At 38.1% G+C, this 17702-nt stretch overlaps 1 protein-coding gene across 1 annotated transcript in view; it reads right to left on the reverse strand.

The window, feature by feature from the left end:
• Positions 1–3590: 3590 nt before the first annotated feature.
• TINAG (tubulointerstitial nephritis antigen) overlaps positions 3591–17702 on the reverse strand; it is a 106433-nt gene continuing 92321 nt past the window's right edge. The window contains exon 11 of the mRNA XM_070777770.1: positions 3591–4230. Within this exon, the coding sequence (XP_070633871.1) occupies positions 4096–4230 (135 nt within the window). The 3' untranslated portion in view covers positions 3591–4095. The remainder of the gene's footprint in view (positions 4231–17702) is intronic.

Here is a 17702-nt window from a genome sequence, read left to right on the forward strand (position 1 = left end):
ATCTAATTTTCGTTGGGTGGAGCTGTGTTCCCTTCCTGTTGCTTGGCCTGAGGCCAAACTCTGGTAGGGGTAAAAGCTATGGTAGGGGTAATGGCAGTAATGGCGGCCTCCTTCAAAAGGGCTTATGCCCCCACCGTTGTATTCAGCACGCAGCAGGCTACTGTCTTTCCACGCCTCCGCAGGAGACTCCTGGGCACTCACAGGCAAGTCTGGCTCAGTGTTTTGTGGGGTCCCTGCTCCTTTCTCCTGGGTCCTGGTGTACACAAGGCTTTGTCTGTGCCCTCCAAAAATCTGTTTCCCGAGTCCTGTGGAAGCTCTGTAAGTAAATTCCACTGGCCTCCAAAGTCAAATTCCCTGGGGGTTCTTAGTCCCCTTGCCGGATCCCCAGGTTGGGAAATCCATTGTGGGTCCTAGCACTTCCTTAACAGTGTGAGAATTTCTTTGGTATAATCATTCTGCAGTTTATGGGTCGTCTGCCCAGCAGCTCTGTGGTGGGGCCAATGGCAATCTCCTCTAAGAGGGCTTATGCCGCACACCACGTGTCTCAGATCTGCTGCAGCCAGAACCCCTGTCCCTGCAGCAGGCCACTGCTCCCCCGTGCCTCTTCGGGAGACACTCAAAGGCAGGTTTGGCTTAGTCTCTGTGGGGTCTCTGGGTCCTGGTGCATACAAGGTTTTGTTTGAGCCCTCTGAGCGTCTCTGGCGGGTATGGGATTTGATTCTAAATGCGATTTCACCCTTCCTACTGTCTTGTTGGGGCTTCTACTTCGCCTTTGGATGTGGGGTATCATTTTTGGTGGGATCCAATGTAATCAATCAGTGAGAAATTGTTCCTTCATGAACTCTTAATTTGCAGTATCTATACGGAATGAAACAAAAATGTATTTTCTGTTTCTTCTATTATTTATCCCCTATCCTCATCCTATTCTTTGTATCTGGTAAAGGGTGGAATTTAACCATGACCGCTTGATTTCATCACCTCCTGTATCAATTGTCTTTCAGCAGGATCAGCCAATGAGAGGCACTGATGAGAGTCTGGAAGGTTTGAGCGAGGTAGAAGCTTCAGTATTTGTCTACCTTTCTGCTTTAGGTGGCACATTTGGCAACACTTTGTCTTTTCAAAACTCCAGCTTTCACCAAACAGGTCAGTCCTGCTCCCATCTACCAGCAGGAAAACACCTGTCCCCAGATCCCAGTCACCCCCTCCTTCACCTTGAGCCCTCCATCTAGGGGTTCTGATAGCCTCCTCCTGCGGCTTGTCCCTGGACTGACTCAGCATACTTTACTCCCCTCTCTGCTCCTCCATCACCTACTCAACCAAGTCTTTTCACTTTATTCCTCTTATTGCAAACACTTAGAGACATTTCCTTTTTTTCTGGTAGAATATCAACTAACAATTCCATTTGCGGATTTAGAGAGAATTCATGAATATGAATTTTAAAAACCTGGAGAAACCATTTTCTTGTTTAGAAGACAAAGAGGTGGGACTCAAACATGGTGAACCCTGAAAGGACATGTGTCTTATCTTCCAGATCTTCTCTATTTCTTTCTTATGTATGTTTCCTAACAACACTCAAAGAAAGAAGCATGATTCAATAGGATGGAGCAGCCAGGCTGTAATTCAATGTGCTATCTTGGGACTATTTCCTGTTTTTTCCAGGAAAAACTAGACAAAGTTCTGGATTTCAACTGAAACCCATGAACAGCACATAAGTGGCACATACCTTGGATTGAACAGGAAGAAAACCAGGTCTGAGTACTCTCAGTGTCACCCAATCTGAGACTTAGTGTTATGTGATCATAGGACGATTCTTCACTCCTATGCTCTAAACACAAAATAAGAATGCTGAAGTCACATGGACCAAATGTGTGGTCCTTCTCATTGCTCAGTCCAGGCCAAGGTGAGAAGGGCACACCAACAGGCCAAGAAAAATCACAGCATAGGAGGACACTGTCTAGCCAGCAGTCAAATCTATTCCACAAACAGCTACTTACTGCTTAGTGGGCAAAGGAAGATGCCAATCACTATTTTCTGAAGGCTAACTCGGGGACTTCAGATAATAAATAGAACCAAATATGCTCTTTAAAGTTAAAAGAATGAGAAATTTTTGATTATTATAGTTTATTACAAGATATTGAATATACTTCTGTGTGCTATACATTAGGTCCTTGTTATCTATCTGTTTTATATACAGCAGTATGTATCTGTTAATCCCAACCTCCTAAGTTATCCCTTCCTCAACTTTGTGCTTTGGTAACCATAAATTTGTCTTCTATATCTCTATGTCTGTTTCTGTTTTGTAAATAAGTTCATTTAAATAATTTATTTAGCTTTGACACAGAAATGATATCATATGACATTTGTCTTTCTGCATTTGATTTATTTCACTTAACATGATAATCTCTAAATACATCTGTTACTGCAATTGGCATTATTTCTTTTTTTGGCTGAGTAATATTATATATTACATTGTATATATATATATGTATATATATTTGTACATGGAGAAGGCAATGGCACCCCACTCCAGTACTCTTGCCTGGAAAACCCCATGGACAGAGGAGCCTAGTGGGCTGCAGTCCATGGGGTCGCTAGGAGTTGGACACGACTGAGTGACTTCACTTTCACTTTTCACTTTCCTGCATTGGAGAAGGAAATGGCAACCCACTCCAGTGTTCTTGCCTGGAGAATCCCAGGGATGGGGGAGCCTGGTGGGCTACCATCTCTGGGGTCGCACAGAGTCGGACACAACTGAAGTGACTTAGCAGCAGCAGCAGCGCAGCATTTGTACATACACACATATATGTGTGTGTGCCTACACATATGTACATACACATACATGTATCAACCAACCACAACAAGGTGAATGAGACTCCTGTATGGTTTCTAGGGGAGAACTAAGTGAATAGATGCTTCTTCTGATAACACAGCAGAGATTAATGGAGAAAACAACCATTGCAGCAGCACTTCACATTTTCGTACTCTGTTTTCTCACATTTTCCACACATCTGGCTCATTTAGCCAGGGTATTATTGGGTGCGACCACATAAAAGAGCTCTATACTGGAAATCCAGACAACAGAGAGCCCAGAAGTGAAGGGCTTGGGTGTCCCACCATCGTCATTATAATCTGCCAGGCTCACTGACAGATCAGCTTCGCTTCTTTATTTATTAATTTGTCATTTAAGATGTCAGTGAATTATTAGAAGATTGCATCCTTTCCCAACAAGGATGCGGAGGCTATTTTTGTTTCTCTGACTATTGAGAACTGAAATCAGATGCAAATTTGTGACATCTGAGCTGTTTTGGGGGGTAAATATGTGATCTCACCCAATACAGCTTTGCAGCTCATTTTAATAGACTTTCCACCAAGTGCACTGGTTTCCAAAAACAGGAGTGTGTGTCCTACATACACATTAAGACGGTACTTCCATTGCCAGCATCTAAGTGTTTTTGTTACTTACCATCTTCCCCGCATCATAAGCAATTACATTGTAGGGTAAAGAGTAGTTCTTTCCTATGATAGTGACTCTCCCTTTGAGTTAGATTGCAAGTTCATTTTAGAAGAATGAAAAGAACCAAAATGTCAGCTTACTGAGAGAAACAATATATTTCCACTGCTTTTTAGCAAATCATAAGCAATGTCGGAATTAAGAAAGCATTATTGGGTGGAAAAAAATTGCAAATGATGGCAAACTGGTGTTTTCAGTGCTTTTTGTTGTCTGACATCCTCATTGTTCAAAGACAGAGACCAGATCATTTCCACAAACAAATGCTATGAACTTTTAAAACAAATGCCATCACACTGTTTGCAAATGATCAAAGTCAAAAGGAACATTGTCATGCGAGGGAAATGAAGACTACTAGGGAATTTAAAAGGCATTTAGTCCCTCTGCAGTCCTCTGTTAGTGGTTTTACATATTCGGTGACATAAAGGAAATGGGAGCTTAGGGCCTGGGGTGAAACAAGAAAACAAGAAGGTTGTGATAACAAGGTGACAAGGCAAAGGTTGCACTGTCACAGAGAACCTCACATGGCTTAATTCCAATTTAAAGGGTGACTTGAATGCTTGGCCTGATGGAAATTTAATGATATGCTATGGTTCATCTGCACTTGTCAGCTGGCCCCAAGCTGCGATAATCAACTTTTCAATGTCAGACTCATTTACTCCACGAAGAATCCTAAAATAGCCATTCTCTCCCCAGGACTTTCCCCAGGAATTTGCAGCAATCTGTAGAAAAACCAAAAAAAAAAAAAAGAGAAAGAGAGAGAGAGAAATACTGAGTACCACGTTTGGATATTTTTAATCCAGTCTGTAATGTTACAAGGTATTCCTGTGTCACTTTATATGCCTTTGACTTATCTTTGACTTATTATAGACTGCAATTATTAAGAACCTGCATATTTTCTAAATAAGAACAAAACAATCATGTTAGTCATTAATTACATTCATAGGCATGTATCCTCATGTTCAATAAGCAGAATTGGTGAATCCCCCAGAGTACAATGGTAACATATACATGAGGGTTTGAAGTGCCACATTAGATGACACAAAACTCCAGTTACAGAGGGTCTGCTATGTGACTGGTCCACGATAAAAAAATATCCCGTGTTCAGAGAGCTTACAGTCTAAGGAGAGATGATCAACATAAGGCAAGTACTAAGGTAGGAATATGTGCATAGAGAAGCATCTCATTCATCTGAATGGTTCAGGGAGGTTGTCATGGAGGAAGTACCACCCAAAATGCTTATTAAAGCCTGGGAGTCAATTGACCAGAAAAAAAAGGAGGAAGAGAGATTCAGGTAAAGGGAAACAGTAAAAAACATAAATATAAAAGCATGAAGCATTGAAATAAAGCAAGAAAGTTGTCATTGATCATAAAACAAAAGCAGGTTGGTAGGTTATGAGGCTAGAAGAGAAGAAAAGGAAACCCATGCAGAGAAAACAATGGTGAAAATGATACAAGTCGTTGTTACTTCCAGCAGGAAAACAGGTGGACAAATTTACATTTTGATTACATTATTCTCTATGAACTGAGATGGGTAAGTTTAAAAAGGCTGGAAAAAAATGCAGGGAAGTAAGCAGCCCTTTGCAGAAAACTGTCCTCAGCAGGAAACCCCTTCTTTTGCCATGTTAGCGAAGGTATATTTTAATTAAACTTAAATCAGGGCCTCCTCATGCTCTGCTCATCTCAACCTAAGCACACTTTTCAAATCTTTTGATCGCACACTACCGTGTCCAACCTGTTGGTTCTTCCCATAAATCAAAGAAGTAGAAATGAAGATTAAGTAACCAGCAGGTGACCAGACCTCTTCCCTAGCTTCCTCTTCAGTAATCTCAGGAACGAACTGTGTAAAGATAGCGACTAAAGAGAGACCACAAGAAGTTGACAAGGCTGAAGGCATGGTGGACAGTGAGGACTCTGACCCCCACCCCAGTGATTAAATGAGATCATTCCCCTTTTCCCTTTAAAATTTTTGTGATGGAGTAGAATCTTCAGACTTGTTTTTTGGGGGTCATAAGTCCACTTCTCCCCAAGTTACTGGCTTTCTGATTAAAAGAAACTTCCTTTTCACCTTTATTTCCAAGCTCTCAATTCTGTTCCATTAATCTGTCTGTTTTTATGCCAGAATCATATTGTTTTGATTACTATTAATATATAGTATAGCTTGAAATCAGGTAAGATGATATTTATTGCTTTGTTCTTTCGAAGGATTGTTTCGTCTACTCTTTTTGTTTCCATATAAATTTTAGGATGGTTTTTCTATATATATAAAAATGCCATTGGAATCTTGATAGGGATTACTTTGAATCTATAGTTTTCTTGGCAGTATTAAATTTTTAATAATATTAATTCTTCTCATTCAAGAAGAGAAGAATTAATAAAAATTCCACTTATTTGTGACTAAAAAGTAAAACAAACACCTTTCATCAATGTCTTATAGTTTTCAGAGTAAAGGTTTTTCACCTCCTTTTTTTTTTTTTGATGCTATTGTACATGGGATTGCTTATTTTCTTTATTTTTTCTGATAATATGTTGCTAGTTTATAAAAAGGCTACTGATTTTTGTATGTTTTGCTATCCTATAATTTTACTAAATTAATTGATTTGATCTGACAACTTCGGGATGAAGTCTTCAGGATTGTCCAAACATGTATACCTTGGAGATTTTGCAGATTCAGTTCCAGTTCACTGGTATAAAATGAATATTGCAATAAAGTGAGTCACATGAAATTTTTGGTTTCCCAGTGCATATAAAGTTATATTTATACTATACTGTAGTCTAGTAAGTGTAAGTAGCATTATGTCAAAAAATAATGTGCATACTTCAAGAATACTTTATTGCTAAAAAATGCTAACCATCATGTGATTATTTTGCAAGTTGAAATATTTTTGCTGGTAGATGGTTTAAAATATTGCAAGCATTACCAAAATGTAGCATAGAGTGAGTAAATGCTGCTGGAAAAATGGTGCCTACAGGTTGCTCAATACATCCTACTGCCATAAATCTTCCATTGGTTAAAAAAAGAAAAAAGTTGAAAAGTCCATAAAGTGAAGTGCAGTGAAACACAGCATGCCTGTATATAAAATCACGTATCTACAAAAAAGGTAATTTTACTTCTTTCTTTCCAACTCTGATGACTTTTATTTCTTTTTTTTGCCAGATGGCCCTGGAAAGGACTTCCAGTACTATGCTTGTTTCTTTTAAATGAATTTATTTATTTTAACTAGAGGATAATTATTTACAATATTGTGTATAAAAAGGAACACATCTGAGTCAGTTCTAATGAGGTGGATGAACCTGAAGCCTATTATATAGAATGAAGTAAGTCAGAAAGAGAAAGACAAATACTGTATATTATGGATATATATATGGAATTTAGAAAGATGGTAACGACCATTCTACATGAAGGGCAGAAAAGGAGACACAGATTCAAACAACAGACATCTAGGCCTATGCTGAATAGGTGTGGTGAGAAGGAGCACCATTGTCTTGTTTCTCAACTTAGAGGAAAAGATTTCAACCTAAAACCATTAAGTGTGTGTGTATGTATATATATATATACATATTTCCACTGGACATGGAAGCAATACATTGTCCCATGTCCAGTGGAAATATATATATACGTGTCTATATATGTGTGTATATATATATATGAAATATTATCAGTAAATATATATGCACAGAAACATGGAAAGTTAGGTCCATGAATCAAGATAAATTGGATGTGGTCAAACAGGAAATTGCAAGAGGAGTGAACACTGACATTTTATGAATCCGTAAACTAAAATGGACGGGAATCAGTAAATTTAATTCAGATGACCATTATATCTACTATTGTGGGCAAGAATCCCTTGGAAGGAATGGAGTAGCCCTCATAGTCAACAAAAGAGTCCTTGGTTACAATCTCAAAAATGAAAGATTGATCTTGGTTCATTTCCAAGGCAAACCATTCAGTATCATAGTAATCCAAGTCTATGACCCAACCAATAATGCTGAAGAAGCTGAAGTTGAAGGATTCTATAATATATATATATATATATCCTGTATATAATATATAGCATAATTAATATATATACTGATAACATTATACTTAATAACATATATGTGACATATATATTTACTGATAATATTTCATATATATATGTGTGTTCCTTTTTATACCTGAGTAATATTTCATTGTGTATATGAGGGCTTCCCTGATAGCTCAGTTGGTGAAGAATCTGCCTGCAATGCAGGACACCCTAGTTCGATTCCTGGGTTGGGAAGATCCGCCGGAGAAGGAAAGGCCACCCACTCTAGTATTCTTGGGCTTCCCTTGTGGCTCAGTATATGTAGCACAGCTTCCTTATCCATTCATCTGACGTTGGACATCTAGGTTGCTATATATATACACATGTCTATATATGTGTGTGTATATATATATATATGAAATATTATCAGTAAATAATAACATACATGTACACATATATGTGTATATATATGTATATGTATACATATATGTGTATATATATACATACATATATAATGTATATTATGCTATATATTATATATGTATGTATAATATATATTATAGCATAATATATAGCATAATTAATGTGTATAATATATAGCATAATTAATATATATACTTAATAACATATATATTATATGTAATATGTATGTTACATATATATTATATGTAACATAATATATTATACTTAATAACATATATGTGACATATATATTTACTGATAATATTTCATATATATATGTGTGTTCCTTTTTATACCTGAGTAATATTTCATTGTGTATATGAGGGCTTCCCGTATAGCTCAGTTGGTGAAGAATCTGCCTGCAATGCGGGGCACCCCAGTTCGATTCCTGGGTTGCGAAGATCTGCTGGAGAAGGAAAGGCCACTCACTCTAGTATTCTTGGGCTTCCCTTGTGGCTCAGTATATATAGCACAGCTTCCTTATCCATTCATCTGACGTTGGACATCTAGGTTGCTATATATACATACACATGTCTATATATGTGTGTGTATATATATATGAAATATTAGCAGTAAATAATAACATACATGTATATATATACATACATATGTAATATATATTATGCTATATTATATATTATAGCATAATATATAGCATAATTAATACATATACTGATAACATTATACTTAATAACATATATGTGACATATATATTTGCTTCCAAATTGGGAAAGGAGTGCATTAAGGCTGTATATTATCAGTACATACAATATATATACATATACTGATAATATACGTATATATCTTGTATATAATATATAGCATATATTTTTCTTTACAGCATCGGAATTTACTTTCACCACCAAATACAACCACAATTAGAGGCCGTTTCTCCTTTGGCTCAAGCTCTTCATTCTTTCTTGGGTTATTTCTCTGCTCTTCCCCTGTAGCATGTGTATGTCTGTCTTAGTCGCTCAATCATGTCCAGCACTTTGCGACCCCATGGACTGTAGCCCACCAGGCTCCTCTGTCTTTGGAATTCTCCAGGCAAGGGTACTGGAGTGGGTTGCCATTCCCTTCTCCAGGGGATCTTCCCAACCCAGAGATTGAACCTGGGTCTCCAGCATTGCAGGCAGATTCTTTACCATCTGAGCCATGAGGGAAAACTCCCAGTAGCATATTGGACACCTACCAACCTAGGGGTTTATCTTTCAGTGTCATATCTTTTTGTACAAAAGTTCTGTTCATTAGAAATGCTGGGCTGAAATATCAACAACCTCAGATATGCAGATGACACCACCCTTATGGCAGAAAGTGAAGAAGAACTAAAGAGCCTCTTGATGAAAGTGAAAGAGGAGAGTGAAAATTTTCACTTAAAGCTCAACATTCAGAAAACTAAGACCATGGCACCTGGTCCCATCACTTCATGGCAAATAGATGGGGAAACAGTGAAATCAGTGGCTGACTTTATTTTTCTGGGTTCCAAAATCACTGCAGATGGTGATTGCAGCCATGAAATTAAAAGACGCTTACCCCTTGGGAGGAAAGTTATGACCAACCTAGAAAGCATATTCAAAAGCAGAGACATTACTTTGCCAACAAAGGTCTATCTAGTCAAGGCTATGGTTTTTCCAGTGGTCATGTATGGATGTGAGAGTTGGACTATAAAGAAAGCTGAGCCCCGAAAAATTGATGCTTTTGAACTGTGGTGTTGGAGAAGACTCTTGAGAGTCCCTTGGACTGCAAGGAGATCCAACCAGTCCATCCTAAAGGAGATCAGTCCTAGGTATTCATTGGAAGGACTGATGTTGAAGCTGAAATTCCAATACTTTGGCCATCTGATGTGAAGAGCTGACTCATTAGAAAAGACACTGATGCTGGGAGGGATTGGGAGCAGGAGGAGAAGGGGACGACAGAGGATGAGATGGTTGGATGGCATCACTGATTCGATGGACATGAATTTGGGTGGACTCCGGGAGTTGGTGATGAACAGGGAGGCCTGGCATGCTGCAGTTCATGGGGTCACAAAGAATCGGACACAACTGAATGACTGAACTGACTGGCTGACTGACTGTTCATGGGGTTATCCAGGCGAGAATGCTGAAGTGGTTTGCCATTTCCTTCTCCAATGGACCATGTTTGTCAGGCCCTAACTAGCAGCCCTGATAGACAAAGTGCCTGAAAAACTATGGATGGAGGTTTGTGACATTGTACAGGAGGCAGTGATCAAGACCATCCCCAAGAAAAAGGAATGTAAAAAGCTAAATGGTTGCCTGAGGAGGCCTTACAAATAGCTGAGAAAAGAAGAGAGGCTAAAGGCAAAGGAGAAAAGGAAAGATATGCCCATCTGAATGCAGAGTCCCAAAGAATAGCAAGGAGAGATAAGTAAGCCTTACTCAGCGATCAATGCAAAGAAATAGAGGAAAACCATAAAATGGGAAAGACTAGAGATCTCTTCAAGAAAATGAGACATACCAAAGGAACATTTCATGCAAAGATGGGCACAATAAAAGACAGAAATGGTATGGACCTAACAGAAGTACAAGATATTAAGAAGAGGCGGCAAGAATACACAGAAGAAGTATACAAAAAAAGATCTTCATGACCCAGATAATAACGATGGTGTGCTCACTCACCTAGAGCCAGACATCCTGGAGTCTGAAATCAAGAGGGCCTTAGGGATTATCACTACAAACAAAACTAGTGGAGGTGAAGGAATTCCAGTTGAGCTATTTTCAACTCTTAAAAGATGACACTGTGAAAGTGTTGCACTAAATATGCCAACACATTTGGAAAACTCAGCAGTGCCCACAGGACTGAAAAATGTCACTTTTCATTCCAATCCCAAAGAAAGGAAATGCCAAAAAGTGTTCAAACAAATGCATAATTGCACTCATCTCACACGCTAGCAAAGGAATGCTCAAAATTCTCCAAGCCAGGCTTCAACAAAATGTGAACTGAGAACTTCCAGATGTTCAAGCTGGATGTTGAAAAGGCAGAGGAACCAGAGATCAAATTGCCAACATCTTTTGGATCATCAAAAAAGTGAGAGCATTCCAGAAAAACATCTGCTCCTGCTTTATTGACTACACCAAAGCCTTTTACTGTGTAGATCACAACAAACTGGAAATTCTTAAAGAGATGGGACTACCAGACCACCTTACCTGCCTCCTGAGAAATCTGTACACAGGTCAAGAAGTAACAGTTAGAACCAGGCATATAACAATGATTTGGTTCCAAATTGGGAAAGGAGTATGTCACCCTGCTTATTTAACTTATATGCAGAGTACATCATGCGAAATGCTGGACTGGATGAAGCACAAGCTGGAATCATGATTGCCAGGATAAATATCAATAACTTCATATATGCAGATGTCACCATCCTTACAGCAGAAAGTGAAGAGGAACTGAAGAACCTCTTCATGAAAGTGAAAGAGGAGAGTGAAAAAGCTAGCTTAAAACTGGACATTCAAAAAAAGAAGATCATGGCATCAGGTCCCATAACTTCATGGCAAATAGATGGGGAAACAATGGACAGAGTGACAGACTTTATTTTCTGGAGCTCCAAATTCACTGCAGATGGTGACTGCAGCCATGAAATTAAAAGACGTTTGCTTTTGGAAGAAAATCTCTGACCAACCTAGACAGATATTAAAAAGCGGAGACATCACTTTGCTAACAAAGGTCTGTCTAGTCAAAGCCCTGTTTTTTCCAGTAGTCACATATGGATATGAGATTTGGACCATAAAGTCAGCTGAGTGCTGAAGAATTGATGCTTTTGAACTGTGTTGTTTGTTGGAGAAGACTCTTGAGAGCCCCTTGGACTGCAAGATGAAACCAGTCAATCCTAAAGAAAATCAGTTCTGAATATTTATTGGAAGGACTAATGCTGAAACTGAAACTCCAATACTTTGGCCACCTGATGCGAAGAAAAAAAAAAAAACTTACTTATTTGAAAAGACCCTGATTCTGGGAAAGATTGAAGGAAGAAAGAGAAAGGGACAACGTAGGATGAGATGGCATCACCAACTGGATGGACATGAGTTTGAACAGAGGAGAAAGGAGCAACAGAGGATGAGATGGCTGGCTGGCATCACTGACTCAATGGACATGAGTTTGAACACATTCAGGGAGATAGTAAAGGACAGGGAAGCCTGGCAGGCTGGAGTTCATGGGGTAGCAGAGAGTCAGACATGACTTGGCAACTGAACAATAGTATATATCATTAATATTACTATATATAGTAATCTTAATAGATTCAGAAAAAAACATTTGACAAATTCTGTATTTGTTCATGATGTAAACTAAACAAATTAACTGTAGAAAAAATGTACCTCACTGATAATATATGTCATTCTATTAATGGATATTTCATATTGATTAGCTTGTATATTTTAAAATATCCTTGCATACCAGGTATAAATCATGATCATTGAGAATGATTTTTTTAATGTGCTTCTGTATTCAATTTGCCAGTAATAAAATGTCTTAATTGCTGTAGATGTATATGAATTCTTGACACCTGGTAGCGTACATCCTCCAGCTTTGTTCTTCTTTACTGTGGCTATCTTGGGACTGTAGGTTTTTTATATCACCATTTAAAATTTAGAATCATTATTTCAATATGATCCTCTGTCTTCCAAAAGCATAAATAAATAAATCTCTAATTCTTAATTAGAATGTTAGTAAATTAATAAATCAAGTTGGGAATGCTAATCTAGAGGTTTGGGGTCATTAATACACTATAATTCTCCTTTTAGCTAGGTCTTCTTTCATTTCTCCCAACACTAAAAATCTTGCACATTTTTTTCATTGAAACATTCCCTCAGTTTTTAAATAATTACATCATTTTAGGTTATGTTTATTTTTAATTTCCCATTGCCTCTCACTACTATATAGAACTACAATTTGTATTTTACATTGACCTAATGCAACTGATGTTGAAGCTGACATTCCAATACTTTGGCCACCTGATGCAAAGAGCTGACTCATTTGAAAAGACCCTGATGGTTGGAAAGATTGAAGGCAGGAGCAGAAGGGGACAACAGAGGATGAGATGGTTGGATGGCATCACCGACTCAATGGAGATGAGTTTGAGTAAACTCCAGGAGTTGGTGATGGACAGGGAGGCCTGGCGTGCTGTGGTCCATGGAGTCGCGAAGACTCAGACACAACTGAGCGACTGAACTGAACTGAACTGAATAATGAGTGATGTTGAGCATCTTTTCCTGTGCTTACTACCTATCTGTATGTCTTCTTAGGAGAATGCCTCTTTAGGTCTTTTTCCCACTTTTTGACTGGATTGTTTGTTTTTCTGGTATTGAGTTGTATGAGCTACTTGTATATTTTGAAGATTAATCCTTTGTCAGACATGACTGAGCAACTGAACTGAACTGAATATCAAGAAAGCTTGCCAAATATGCTGTTTCTAACAATTTATTTCTATATGTATTTTTAAATTTTCTATACACATAACCATGTCATTTGCAAATAACTTCAGTTGTATTTCTTTGCACACTCTGCCTTTATTTTTTGTTTATTTTTTGCTTGCTTGTTTGTTTGTTTGTTTGTTTTACTATACTAGATGGAACCTTCAATAAAATGTTAACAAAAATGACAATAAATGTTTTACTTTTCAGTGATAAGGGGGAAATGTTCAGCATTTGACCATTAATTATGATGTTAGCTACTGGGTTTTTGAGAGTAGACTTTATAAGTCTAGGGAAGGTAGGTTCTTTTCTTAATTTGCTGAGGTTTTAAAATCATAAATGACATCTGAGGTCAGCAGAATTCTACAATGACAGCTACACTCCTGCTCCCTGGAGTGGTTGCCCCATATAATCCTCTCACTTGATTGTGGAAAGGACCTGAGGATATAATGGGATGTCACACCTGTTATTAGATCATGTTGTCTCACAAAGTTGAATAAGTTTTGAAGATGTGATCAAATCCCCAATCAATTGGCTGTGAATTAATTAAAAGGGAGATTATTCTGCCTAAGCTAATCATGTGAGCCCTTTGAAAGAGAATCTAGAAATTGGAAATTGTTGCTCTAATGATCTTGCAGCTATGTTTGGAGAGGATGTATGAGAGTATCTATGAGAGGGCAGGTGGCAAAAAGCAGTTATTATTACATTTCGGCACCTAATAAGATGAGGCTTCCCTGGTGGCCCAAACAGTAAAGAATCTGCCTGCAGTGCAGGAGATCTGGGTTCAGTCCCTAGGTTGCAAAGATCCCCTGGAGAAGGAAATGGCAACCCAGTCCAGTATTCTTGCCTGGGGGAAAACTCCATGGACAGAGGAGCCTGACAGGCTACAGTCCATAGGGTTGCAAAGAGTTGGACGTGACTGAGTAACTCACACACACACACACACACACACACACACACACACACACACACACACCCCAATTAAGATAAGCATTTTTTTCCCATCTTTAGTCTGGCAATGTGATGAACTGTATTTATTGATTTTACATTTAAAACCAACTTCACACTCCTGCTATAAACCTCATTTGATTATAATATTTGCCCTTTTTACATTTTACAGCTGTGATATTTTGTTTAGAATTTTGTATTCATAAGAGATATTGACCTGTAGTTTTCCTTTCTTGAGTTGTCTCTGTCAAGTTTTGGTACTGGTGTTATGCTGATTTGTAAAATGAGTCAGGAACTGCTCTCTATTTTCCTAAGGTATACTGGTATAAAATTGATTTTATTTGTTCTTTAAATGTTTGGAAGAATTTACCAGTGAAGTGATTGGAGACTGGTGCTTTTGGTAAGAGTTTCTTTTTAATACAGTCAGCTTTTCAAACTGTATTATAGCTAGATTTCCTATTCTCACTTTGTATGAGTTTTGATGCTTTGTTTTCCAATGAATTTATCCATTTCATCTATATTTTCAAATATAGTGGCATGATGTTTGCATAGCATCTTAGAACCTCAATAATCATGAAAAAGGAGAGTGAAAAAGCTTGCTTAAAATTCAACATCCAAAAAATTAAGATCATGGTATCCAGTCCTGTCACTTAATGGCAAACGGAAAGGGAAAAAGTGGAAGCAGTGACAGATTCTCTCTTCTTGGGCTCCAAAATCACTGTGGATGGTGACTGCAGCCATGAAATTAAAAGATGCTTGCTTCCTGGAAGGAAAGCTATGACAAACCTAGACAGTGTATTAAAAAGCAAAGGCATCACTTTGCCGACAAAGGTCCATATAGTCAAAGCTACGGTCTTTCCAGTAGTCATGTACAGTTGTGAGAATTAGACCATAAAGAAGGCTGAGTGCCAAAGAATGATGCTTTCGAATTGTGGTGCTGGAGAAGGCCTTTGAAAGTCCCTTGGACTGTAAGGAGATCAAATCAGTCAATCCTAAAAGAAATCAATCCTGAATATTCCTTGGAAGGACTGATGCTGAAGCTGAAGCCCCAGTACTTTGGCAACCTGATGTGAAGAGCTGACTCATTGGAAAAGACCCTGATGCTGGGAAAGATTGAAGAGAAAAGAAGAGGACGGCAGCAGAGGATGAGATGGTTGGATAATATCACTGACCCAGTGGACATGAACTTGAGCAAACTCTGGGAGATAGTGAGGAACAGGGAGGCCTGGCATGCTGCAGTCTATGGGGTTGCAAAGAGTTAGACATGGGTTAATGACTTAATAACAACAACAACAATATCTATCGAACTGAAGACAGCCTTCCTTTTTTATTTCTGTGGTGATTTTTTTTCTCTCTCTTGGTTTCTTTGCAAGCTTTCCTAGGAATTTAATCTTATCAAAGAATCAAATCTTCGCTCTCTTGATATTCTCTATTGTATGTCCACTTTTTTCATTGATTTCTGCCCTTTTCCTTTTAATTCCCTTCCTTCTATTTTTTGTTTGTTTGTTTGTTTTTGAGGTTTGAGTTCTTTATCTAGATTATTAAATTGCTATTTTCAGCTTTTCCTGTTTTAATATATGCACTGATTTTAACCTTTTATTTTTCAAATACATGCATTTCCTATTAAATTCAGTACTGCTTTAGCTAACTAACACAAGTTTTTCCATATCACACTCTGTAAAATTTAATGCTTTCAATTTGTTGAACTTGCCCTATAACCAGCATACGGTCAACTTTGGGAAACATTCCATATGCACAAGAAACTGTCCATTAATATTTGTGTCTAGTGTTGTATGAATTTTAAGCTAGCTAATAGCTTTTTAAAAAATCTTCTATATCTTTACCTATATTTTAGCTGTTTTCTGTATAAAATTATAAGTAAGACATCCTGGAATAGGCAACCAAATTGTAGGTTTGTTTTTCTCTTTTTTCTATGACTTTTATTTATATATTTTATGCTGTGTTATTTTAGCTTTTGTTTGAATGAAAGTGTTTCCTATTTGCCTTCTTTGAAGAAAGTTGTCAATGGATATACAATAAAATTCTAGTTTTGCTTACTTGGAGTTTATTGAGCTTCCTGAACTTAGGTTGATGTCTCTCAGTTTTGGAAAACTTTTGACCATCAGTTCTTCAGATTTTGATACTGCCTCATCCTCTCTCTCTTATCCTTCTGAGAATATAGTTATATATATAGTGAATTAAGTCAGGAAGAGAAAAACAAATATCATATATTAACACATGTATGTGGAATCTAGGAAACTGGTGCAGAGGAACCTATTTGCAGTGTGAGATAGACATGCAGATGCAGAGAGCAGACAGGTGGACATGAGGCGGGGCAAGGAAGTGGGATGGGATAAACTGGGAGACTGGATTTCCATATGTACTCTACCACGTGTAAAATGGTGGGGAGCTGCTGCACAGCACAGGGAGCTCAGGTCTGTGCTCTGTGATGACCTAAAGGGGTGGGATGGGGCAGTGAGAAGGAGGTCTAAGAGGGTGGGGACATATGTATGATATATGTATGATTTACTTCATTGTATAGCAGAAACTAACCCAACATTGTAAAGCAACTATACTCCAATGAAAACAAACAAACAAAAGTCTGAATGTGTCCCACCCATCTCTTACTAGTGTTTTGGATTTTCCATTATATTTTCCTCTGTGTACTGCAACTTGGATATATTTTATTGCATTTTTTAAAGATATCTAATTTTGCATGCTATTTAACCCATACATTGAGTTCTTAATTTCAGACATTGCATTCATATGTACAAAAACTCTTTTATTTTGTATACTGAAACCATTCAATGAAATTCTCCATCTTTTCCTTTATATTTTTAAATATTTTTTTACAATGGTTATTACATCTGTTGCTTCTATTGATAGCCTTTTCCCTTGGTTATTGTCATGTTTTCTGCTTCATGTGTCTCAAAATGTTTAAATGTATGCTATATGCTCCTGCTCCTGCTAAGTCTCTTCAGTCCTGTCCAACTCTGTGCGACCCCATAGACGGCAGCCCACCAGGCTCCCCCGTCCCTGGGATTCTCCAGGCAAGAACACTGGAGTGGGTTGCCATTTCATTCTCTGATGCTATATACTTGCCCATAATAATCAGAGTTATCCCTTGATGTCTGTAGGGGACTGGTTCCACGGGACCCCTCTCCTCTGCACCAAAATCCATAGTTGCTCAAGTCTGCCAACTAAAAATTGACACTTTCCAACATGGCAACCCACTCCAGTATTCTTGCCTGGAGAATATCATGGACAGAGGAGCCTGGTGGGCTACAGGCCATGGGGTCACAAAGAGTCAGGCATGACTGAGCAGCTACGCCTAGCACATCTGCCTCT

The sequence above is a fragment of the Bos indicus genome, chromosome 23 (assembly GCF_029378745.1).
Source record: "Bos indicus isolate NIAB-ARS_2022 breed Sahiwal x Tharparkar chromosome 23, NIAB-ARS_B.indTharparkar_mat_pri_1.0, whole genome shotgun sequence".
Classification (NCBI taxonomy): Eukaryota; Metazoa; Chordata; class Mammalia; order Artiodactyla; family Bovidae; genus Bos; species Bos indicus.